The 11,304-nt window shown below is 42.7% G+C and overlaps 1 protein-coding gene across 1 annotated transcript; it reads left to right on the forward strand.

The window, feature by feature from the left end:
• Positions 1-7,637: 7,637 nt before the first annotated feature.
• LOC122486567 (olfactory receptor-like protein OLF4) lies at positions 7,638-8,624 on the forward strand. The gene has a single exon (XM_043585916.1). The coding sequence runs from the start codon at positions 7,656-7,658 to the stop codon at positions 8,622-8,624; it is 969 nt and encodes a 322-aa protein (XP_043441851.1). The 5' UTR covers positions 7,638-7,655.
• The last annotated feature ends 2,680 nt before the right edge of the window (positions 8,625-11,304 follow it).

An 11,304-nucleotide genomic window follows, 5' to 3' on the forward strand; every position in this document is an offset into this window, starting at 1 on the left:
AGGCCAATTGTCCTGGGGCTGAAGACATGCCATGATTGCAGGGCTCAAAGCATCAGAGCCAGGAACTGCTATTCTTTGATGAGACTGTGGACGTAGAATCTGCCCCCTCTATTTATTTCTTGGAATTCTCATTTGTTTGATTTCAACTTCTCCATACATTTCAATAACTCACTTTATTAAGCTTCTGATCTGTCTGATATACGGTTTCTCCTTCGTCCACTCTCATACATTCCCATGTTTTCCCAAATGTTGGATCACAGATGCCTGTACATTTCTGTATCTTACAATGGGCAAGTTGGATTTTATTTTATTTCTTTCCAAGATTTTATTTAAATTTACATAGTTAGCATATAGTGTAGAATTGGTTTCAGTAGTATAGTTTAGTGATTCTTCACTTACCCAGTTCCCATCACAAGCACCCTTCTTAATGCCTCTCACCCATTTAGTCCATCCCCTCACCCACCTCCCTTCCAGCAACCCTCAGTTTGTTCTCTATTGTTAAGAGTCTCTTTATGATAAAAATACTCAAGGACGTAGAGATAGAAGGAACATGCTTTAACATCATAAAAGCCATATATGAAAGTCCCAGAGATAATATCATCCTCAATGAGGAAAAATGGAGTGCTTTCCTAAGATCATGAACATGACAGGCATGCCACTCTCACCACTATGGTTCAATAGTACTTGAAATCCTAGCCTCAGGATTCAGACAACAAAGATAAATAAAAGGCATCCAATTTGGCAAGGAAGAAATCAAACTTTCCCTCTTTGCAGATCACATGATACTCTACATGGAAAACTTGATGACTCCACCAAAAAAAATGGCTAGAGCTGATACATGAATTCAGTCAAGTCACAGGTTATAAAATCCACGTACAGAAATAGGTTGCATTTCTATACACCAATAATGAAGCAGCAGAAAGAGATATCAAAGAATTGATCCCATTTACAGTTGCACCAAAACACCCCAAGATACCTAGGAATAAACCTAACCAAAGAGGTAAAAAATGTATACACTGAAAACTATAGAAAGCTTATGAAAGAAATTGATGAGGAACAAAAGAAATGGAAAAACATTCCACGTTCATGGATTGGAAGAGCAAATATTGTTAAAATATTGATCCTACCCAAAGCAATCTACATATGTAATGCAATCTCCATCAAAATATCCCAGATTCTTCACAGATCTAGAACAAATAATGCTAAAATCTGTATGGACCCAGAAAAGCCAAAACAATTCTGAGAAGAAAACCAAAGCTGGATGCATCACAATTCTGGACTTCAAGATGTATTTCAAAGCTGTAATCATCAAGACGGTATGGTATTGGCACAAGAACAGACAAATCGACCAATGGAACAGAATAAAACACACAGAAATGGACCCACAAACGTATGGCCAACTAATCTTTGACAAAACAGGAAATAATACCCAATGGAAAAAAGACAGTCTCTTCAGCAAATGGTGTTGGGAAAACTGGACCTCAACATACAGAAGAATGAACCTGGACCACTTTCTTACACCATACACAAGAATAAACTCAAATGGATGAAAGACCTAAACTCCATCAAAATCCTAGAGGAGAAAACAAGCAACAACCTCCTTGACCTCAGCCACAGCAACTTCTTACTTGACATGTCTCCAGAGGCAAGGGAAATAAAAGCAAAAATGAACTTTTAGGATCTCATCAAGATAAAAAGCTTCTGCACAGCGAAGGAAATAATCAGTAAAACTACAAGGCAACTGAAGGAATGGGAGAAGATATCTGCAAATAACATATTAGATAAAAGGTTAATATCAAAAATCTACAAATAACTTATCAAATTCAACACTCAAAAAAACAAACCATCCAGTGAAACATTGGCAAAAGAAATGAGTAGACACTTTTCCAAGAAAAACATTCAGATGGCTAATAGACACACGAAAAGATGCTCAACATCTCTCATAAGGAAACTATAAATCAAAACCACAATGAGTTGCCACCTCACACCTGTGAGAATGGCTAAAATTTAACAACTCAGGAAACAACAGATGTTGGCAAGGATGCAGAAAAGTGGAACCCTTTTGCACTCCATTTGGGAATGCAAACCGGTGTAGCCACTCTGAAAACAGTATGGAGGTTCCACCAAAAAATAAAAATGGAACTACCCTACGGGGCAGCAATTGCACTACTAGCTATTTACCCAAGGGACATAGGAGTGGTGACTCGAAAGGTCACATGTACTCCAATATTTATAGCAGCACTATCATCAATCCACAAAGAATGGAAAGAGCCCAAATGTCCATTGACTGATGAACTTATAAGGAAGAAGTGGTATACACAAACACACACACACACACACACACACACACACTGGAATATTACTCAGTGATCCATAAGAATCAAATCTTGCCATTTGCAACATGGATGGAACTAGAGTGTATTATGCTAAGCAAATCTGGTCAGTCAGAAAAAGGCAAATATCATATAATTTCACTCCGACGTGGCATTTAAGAAACAAAACAGATGATCATAGGAAAATGTAAGCAAAAATAAGATACAGAGATGGAGACAAACCATAGAAGACTCTTCAAGACAGAAAAGAACTGATGGTTACTGGAGGGGAGGTGGCTGCAGGAATGGGCTAGATGGGTGATGGGTATTAAGGAGGCCACTGGTGATAAACACTGGGTGTTAGATGTAAGTGATGAATCATTAAATTCTATTCCTGAAATCATTATTACACTATATGTTAACTAACTTGGTTGAATAAAAAAATAAATAAATAAAAGTAAAAAGAAATGTAAATAACTCATACAACTAAACAGCAACAAAAAACAATGGGCAGAGAATCTGAATAGACATTTCTCTAAAGGAGACATCCAGGGGCGCCTGGGTGGCTCAGTCGGTTAAGCGTCCGACTTCAGCTCAGGTCACCATCTCGCGGTCCGTGGGTTCGAGCCCCGCGTCAGGCTCTGGGCTGATGGCTCAGAGCCTGGAGCCTGCTTCCGATTCTGTGTCTCCCTCTCTCTCTGTCCCTCCCCCGTTCATGCTCTGTCTCTCTCTGTCTCAAAATAAATAAAAAACGTTAAAAAAATTAAAAAAAAGATAAAAAATAAATAAAAAATAAAAAAAATAAAGGAGACATCCAGATGGCCAACAGACAAATGAAAATATGCTCAGCATTTCTCATCATCAAGAAAATGTAAATCAAAACCACAATTGAGATACCAACTCACACATGTCGGAATGGCTAAAATCAAAAGCACAACAAACAACAAATGCCGGTGACAATGTGGAGAAAAAGGTACCTTGCACACTTTGGGTCGGAATGCAAACTGGTGCAGCCGCTGTGGAAAACGGTGTGAAGGGGCCTCAAAATTTAAAAATAGGACTACCTTACGATCCAAGAATTCCACTACTGTTTCCAAAGAAAACAAAAATGCTAAATTGAAAAGATATACGCACCCCTAGGTTTATTGCAGCATTCTTTACAACAGACAAGATATAGAAGCAACCTAAGTGTCTATCAATAAATGAATGGATAAGGAAAATGTGGAAGACAAACACACACACATACACACACACGAATATTTATCTGATGTGTCATTCACAAACATCTTCTCCCATTCTTTGGGCAGCCTTTCAATTCTCTTGCTTGTTTTCTTCACTGTGCAGAAGATTTTACTTTGGTGAAGGTCCAATAGTTCATGTTTGCTTTTGCTTCCCTTGCCTCCTGCAACATGTCTAATAAGCAGTTGCTAAATCCGAGGCCAAAGAAATAGCTACCTGCGTTCTCCTCCAGGATTTTGATGGTTTCCTGCCTCACGTTTAGGTCTTTTGGAATTTTGAATTTATTTTTGTGTATGGTGTAAGCAAGTGATCCAGCTGACGTTGCCTGTTGCTACCCAATTTTCCAGCATCATTTTTGAAGAGACTGCCTTTTTTACATTGGATATTCTTTCCTGCTTGGTGAAGATTGCCCGTATCATTGTGGGTCCATTTCTGGGTTCTCTATTGTGTTTCATTGATCTGTGTGTCTGTTTTTGTGTCAGTACCATACTGTCTTGATGACTACAGCTTTGTAATACACCTAGAATTACCAAATGTTTTATAAATGTCAACTTTTAACCTGTATTAAAAATACAAAACTCCTAGTTGATTTGTCAAAAGAATGATGAATCCAAGGATTATTGTACCCATGGTTTTACAGCAAATGAGCACATCTTTGCTTGGTGGAGAGGGAATAGGTATTTTCTAGACTATTAGGAGTTGTGTTCCCACCACAACCCATGTTTTAAAGAACCAAGGGTCATAGTCAACACAGGTTCCTGAGCCATAGATTTGGAAAAAAACTTTCACTCAGGTCTGTGAAAAGTTTCAATGTTAGAGCTCTGGAAGCCAGGAAAGTTCGAGGAGGAGTAACAAAAATCGGATATGCCTGAATTCTAACCTGTATCTTGGGAACAGAGAATCTACAGGAAAAAAATTCCATGCTGTCCAGATATGTTCCCATGGGGAGATGGGCTCAGGGGTTGGAGTAATAATGGGAAACGTGTCTAAGGAGTTGGTGCAGAGAACAGATACAGCAAACATAAGGAGCTATAAATATTTCCTCTGCTGCAGATCCAGACATGTTTAACCCGAAGCTGGAGGAGACGTGGTTTTTGCATTTGGATTCTTCAGCCTGGCTTGAATGCTTCACTCCTTCCTGTTCTGGGAATACAGCTTCACTCTCGATCATCAACCAACAGGAAGGAATTCAGACTTCCACCTGGAGACGTTCCTCTCACAGACCCCATCCAGGTGAGGCTCAGAGCTCAGCAGGTATTTCAGGAAAGGTTCAGAGAGATTGGTAGCTGGAAGCTATTTAATAGACTATTTAATATACTGTTTAATAGTCTGTGAGAATATTAAAAGGAACTATACCCACGAAGACTCATGAGGGAGAGGACTCCTTGCTTCAGAAAGAGGAGATAGGACTTTCAGGATAGAGAAGAGGTGAAAAACTCCAAACGGACCAGGGGGTGACTCCAAGCAGAGGGAAGCAGGGGTGTAGAGGCTCCGAGACCTGAACCGGGCCTTCTGGAGAAGCTACAACTCAGGCTCGGTGTGTGTGAGATCGAAGGGGTGAGGCGGTGTGAGTGTAAAGCTGGTGGGTCGGTCAGGGGAGGCAAGCCAAGTGTTGGAAGGTATGGAATTGGGGGTTCATTCTCCAGGGAGGGGTCACTAGGAAGGGGTTAAGGTGGACAGTCGTGTAATTGCAATATTAGAAAGACCTCTTGGGTAATTGTGACTATTGGCTAGAGAAGTGACAGTCCATGATAGGTGGGACAGGACAAGGAACTGAAATAAGGCGGTGGATTTGGGACCCCAGAGGTGGGGAAGCGATGGGGACTTTGAGAGAAGAAAAAAAATCAGCCAAATCTCCTCACCAGTGAGAAGCACTCATTGTCAACACAGGGAGCTGTGCTAAGCTCTATATGGTGTATTCACTAAATCTGCCAACCACCTGAGCAGGATAGATACCTCTAGCCCTACCATTTGGGGAAGGATATTAGCATTCACAATAGTTTGGTTGGGAAGGTGGGGGAAAAGAAGGGAGGAAACAAACCAGAAGAGACTCATAATGATAGAGAACAAATTGAGGGTTGATGGAGGCAGGTGGGTGGGGATGGGCTAGATGGGAGGTGGGGATTAAGGAGGGCAATTGCTGCCATGAGCACTGGGTGTGGTAAGTGATGAATCACTGATTTCTGCTCCTGAGACCAATATTACACTGTATGTTACCTGAGGAGAGTTTACAGGAGGAAGAAAAAGAATAGTTTGGCTGGTTCTCCAAGTCCAAAACAAACGTGTGGAGATTCCCAATTCAAAACTGGTTTCTGTTTGTAAAAGCTTAGCATTTTATATCATTTAGAAAAGTTGTTCTTTAGCAAATAGTTTTCTAAAACCCCCCACTTTTCTTGTACCCTGTGTATTTCCTTTTGTGAATTGTGGGTGTCTTCCCTTGTTATTCTGGTGGGATGTCTTGATAACATGAAGAAATTCCTACTTTTTCTTTTGGATAAATTGCTTTTTGCCGCTTTATTATTCTGGGCATCAAGGAGATGTACCTGGGGTTGGGGTGTCGCCAGAACCAGGGACACTTTCTCATCATCAACACCAGGGGCCACCTGAGCTTATTAGATATTTCTCCCAACTTGTCTTGTTCTCAGTTTTTGAATTTGATTTTTATGTTTCTGTAAATACTGGACACAAAATGATCACGTTAAAATCGAGACTCATGTCTACATACTTATGGGAGACTTAACTGCTAGAATTTGGATGTTTTTGCAATATAGGAAAGACAATCTGATATTGCACAGCTTGCCTTGTATCATTGCTTGCCTAATTATTGCGATTGGAGGTGAGAATAGTCTGGTTGTGACATGGTCCAAGGAGGCTATAGAGCATGTGTGTGTGTGTATGTGTGTGTGTGTGTGTGTGATGAGCAGTTCTCAAGACAGAGGTCCTGGTACCCATACCTCCAATACATGACCCTTAAAATACAGGTGCCAGGTTAGTACCGACAATGAATATAAGAAGGGTGCCCATTCCTGTTCAAAGATTCCTTGGAAACGAAATTAATAAAGTGCAAGGAACACCATGTGAAGGAGGGGTTCCTTGTGCCGGGAAGTTTCATCGGTGTCAGGGAGGCCACCTCATTCCTCAACGTTCCCTGCCACCACCTCTCATCAGTCTTCCTCTCGCTCCTTCCCCTGGACACACTGGCTTTCTTTTGAGCCTGGGTCTTTAACACAATATGCAAACAACAAAAGGCAGGATGGTGAAGGGGAGTGGGAGACACTGGCTTCCGGTTAAGGAATTTCCTTCCATGTTCAGGAAGGGGAGACTCAGAGGAGGGAAAGGCCCAGCGGAGGGAATACTGTCCGTGATGCTGTCACAGGCTGTGTGGTGACAGATGGCAGCTCCATGCCTGGTGAGCAGGGCGTGATGTTGACACTTGTTGAATCACTGTGTGGCGCCCCCCAAACTAACGTGACCTGGTGTGTCGACCACCCTCATGCTTTAAAATATTAATTTAGAAAAACCCACGTCTTTCCTCAGAGCCGTCGCACTCACAGTTCCCTCCGCCGGGCTCGCTCTTCCCCAGAGGACCTCGTGTCTCCTGTCTCCTCGAGGGCTCTGTTTACATGTGTGCCGGTGTGCCCGAACAACCCGGAAGAGCCATCCCTCCATCCACGCTTCCCTTTACACAGGCTTTGTTTTTCCTCACGGCACCTGTCACCTCCATATTTTATCTGGTCTTTATTTGCTTATCCCCTTTCTCCATCACTGAACCCTCCAGGCTTTTGTTTCTAGACACTTATACGCTTTGTGTGAAGGTTAGTCAGTGCTCAAGGTTATTCCTCAAACGGGTGACAGAATTCCTCATTAAAAGTATAGAAAATATGAGCACTTGGGGAAAATGTTAAGTGTGGGAAGTGAATACCTATTCAGAGCTGGCAAGGAGATGCTGAGCGGGGACAAGTTCCATACAGAAACGATGGATATTCACTTTTGAATGCAAAATAAGAATTGTAGAATATCAATGATATTTGCAATGTTCATTATTGAGAAAATTAGTCATGTTATTTTTTTTTTTGTTTGTTCCCTGGTAGTCACCTCCAGCACATGAATCCAGGAAATGATACACAAATTTCAGATTTTTTTCTTCTGGGATTTTCAGAGAGACCAAAACTGCAGCCCCTCATATTTGGGCTTTTCCTCTCCATGTACCTGATCACTGTGTTTGGGAACCTGCTCATCCTCCTGGCCGTCAGCTCTGACTCCCGCCTCCACACCCCCATGTACTTCTTCCTGGCCAACCTGTCCTTTGTAGACATCTGCTTCACCACCACCACCGTCCCAAAGATGCTTTGGAACATCCAGACACAGAGCAAACACATAACCTATGAGAACTGCATCACACAGATGTATTTTTTCCTGCTCTTTGCAGGATTAGACATCTTTCTTCTGACAGTGATGGCCTATGACCGCTTTGTGGCCATCTGTCACCCGCTACACTACATGGTCATCATGAATCCCCGGCTCTGTGGACTGGTGGTTCTGGTGTCCTGGATCATGTGTGTCCTGAATTCCTTGTTACAAACCTTAATGGTGTTGGGGCTGTCCTTCTGTACAACCTTGGAAATCTCCCACTTTTTCTGTGAACTCAATCAGATGATCCAACTTGCCTGTTCTGACACCTTTATTAATAACTTGGTGATGTATCTTGCAGCTATGCTGCTGGGTGGTGCTTCCTTGGCCGGGATCCTTTACTCTTACTCTAAGATAGTTTCCTCCATCCGTGGGATCTCATCAGCTCAGGGCAAGTATAAGGCATTTTCCACCTGTGCATCTCACCTCTCGGTTGTCTCTCTATTTTATTGTACTGGCCTGGGAGTGTACCTCAGCTCTGCTGCTACCCAGAGCTCCCACTCAAGTGCCACAGCCTCGGTGATGTACACGGTGGTCACGCCCATGCTGAACCCCTTCATCTACAGCCTGAGGAACAGAGACATAAGGAGGGCTCTGAAAAGAATCGTTGGGGTTCCAGCAATGCATGGGACAATCATCCTGAGGCGAAAGACGTGCCCATGATTGCAGGGCTCAGAGCCTCAGAGCCAGGAACTGCTAATCTTTGATCACACTCGGGAAGTAGAATCTGCTCCTTCTATTTACTTCCTGGCATTTCTGTTTGTTAGAATTCAACTTTTCTATACATTGAGGTAACTCACTTTATCAAGACTCCACTCTGTCTGATATACCAATTCACCTTTGTTCACTTTCATACGTTCCCAGTGTTTTCCCAAATGTTGGATCACAAATGCCTGGAAATTTCTTTATCTTACAATGGGCAAGTTGGTCTCCTTAAATATAATTTCATTTCGGGGCGCCTGGGTGGCGCAGTCGGTTAAGCGTCCGACTTCAGCCAGGTCACGATCTTGAGGTCCGGGAGTTCGAGCCCCGCGTCGGGCTCTGTGCTGATGGCTCAGAGCCTGGAGCCTGTTTCTGATTCTGTGTCTCCCTCTCTCTCTGCCCCTCCCCCGTTCATGCTCTGTCTCTCTCTGTCCCAAAAATAAATAAACGTTGAAAAAAAAATTAAAAAAAAATAATAATTTCATTTCAAATTATTTATACCATGCCATATAAAATTTCCCTAATTTTCCCCAAAGAATAATCCCAAGGTGAGTTATTCATGTGGAAAAACACTACACTTGGCCCCTAGGCCCCCTACATAATTTTATTGTAGATGGAAATACAAAGCCACTGCTTTCACCTGGAATCTGTGAATCTCTTTTAAGTCCCTTCCTTAAGAACTCTTTGATGATGTGAATTCTAGCAGGGGTACATTTAAGCCTCAGGCTATTGATACCAATGCTTAGGTAGGAAAAGCCAGGCATTTGCATATGGCCTTGTGCTTGTGGACATTCCCACAAGTGTTTCCCTGACCAGAGCCTATGCTGTGACTGCCCTGGCCTTTGGGTTCTTATTTTGGTCACACCTCAGCAACACCCACCAGAGGACTCTAAAAACACAAGGTTCATTGCTCACAAATGTTGAGGGCACATGGTATTCCCAAAGGCCATTGAAGGAGGTCTCAGAGAGGGAGAGACTTTAACAGGGAAGGAAAGAGAGCACTATGAAGGATCTGGCTCTTGGGGGGTCCATGGGGGAGTGACTATGTTTTACTGGGCTCAGTTTTTATGGATGAATTTAAAACACGAGTGGAGTTGGAGGATGGGCCAAATGGGCCAAGAAGAGGGGGAATGGAGGTATGGAATGATAAATAATGAGAATGGAAGACACAGTGTGTGGAATATAATCATCGATGATGTACTAGCGGTATAATGGGACAGGTGTCAGTACACCTGTGTGAGCCCCGCATAATGTACAAAGAAGTTGAATCACTGTATTGCAGACCTGAAACTAAGGTAACATCGTGTGTCAACTACACTCATGTAAACAGTTAAAGAAAAAGAATAATAAAATATTATCCCCCAGTACTCAAAAATAACAGCAAAAACCAGACAAAACGCCCAGTAATGGAATGTGGGCACCGAACAGGAAAAGCAGGGTCACTCACAGTTGTTACCTAGATTACCAGGGCTTTCTAATGGGGCAATTTGTGAGGGGGGGCCTGCATGTTTGTATAGTAACTGAATCATACACCTGGCAATGTGTTAATATGAATGGTGGTCTTTGAAATGGATGCCTCAGAAATGAAAAGCCTAATGTCAGGCAATTACTGTACAAACACGCTTCTGTGTCTCATAACTGGACTCTGTTGTTGTTGTTGTTGTTGTTGTTGTTGTTGTTTTCTGTTATTCAGCCCAGCATCCAGAGGCCTATCATAGCCACTGGCAAAAACTGATGAGCAAATATGTACTTCCCCGTGGAGTCAACATGGAAAGACAAATTGGAATAAACAGATTGATCTAATATGTTCTTGGTGTCAGAGGAGACCATAAACCCGAGGAAGCAAAACACCCATTGTGTTCCTATGCAAAATATTTCTTTTTCATGCGCTGCCTCTATTTATTGAAGCATGGAGGCTTTGGTCCGCAGCTGAGGTGGTTTGTTCACTGAGGTAAGGGGTTGCTTAGTGTCTTCTGTTTTATCTCCGAATTCACTTCCCGTTTCTTCTGAAAGCTTTGCAATGCTACCTACTATCATGATTCTTCCAACCGTCCCATGAAATAGGTTCCTTTTCCCAGTATTTGTCACAAATGATGGCAAATGAACAGTATCAGCCCCATCCATTTCATGCCTCCGTCCTGCCCTGAAATCGCTCCCACCTGCACGACCAGAGGATGCTTCACACGAGAGCTGGATGTCCTGCTGGCATGTGGCTCAGGGTCCCCAGTTGTTCTGCACAAATGTGCATGTCCTTCAAACTCTCCCAGTTACCCAGAAGGGAGCCCACTTGTCCGTAACGTCATGGGAAATAAACTCGAATCACAGAACGATCATGAGTGCCCTCCTCAATGTCAGATCCTTTGCCACAAATAAAAATCAGCACATCTTCTAATTGTCTAAGGTCCGTTCGCTTGGGTTATTGTGTCAGTCAGCTACTGCTGTATAACAGGCGGTCCTTGTCAAATGAGATATCATAATACCTTTACAATCAAATGGAATCATGTGTGGGGGAGCGTTTCTGATCTCTGCTGGGCTCCTCGTGGGTCTGGGGTCAGGTGTGAATCTCTACATAGTGTTTCTCAGGCTCATGCGTGGTGTTGGGCTTGTCTGTGGTGCTCTTCTGTCTTCAACCAATTTATGG

The sequence above is a fragment of the Prionailurus bengalensis genome, chromosome A2, assembly GCF_016509475.1.
Source record: "Prionailurus bengalensis isolate Pbe53 chromosome A2, Fcat_Pben_1.1_paternal_pri, whole genome shotgun sequence".
Taxonomy (NCBI): domain Eukaryota; kingdom Metazoa; phylum Chordata; class Mammalia; order Carnivora; family Felidae; genus Prionailurus; species Prionailurus bengalensis.

What these genes read in the sequence shown, in the direction of transcription:
- LOC122486567 (XM_043585916.1), top strand. Translation starts at nt 7,656, where the DNA reads ATGAATCCAGGAAATGATACACAAATTTCAGATTTTTTTCTTCTGGGA.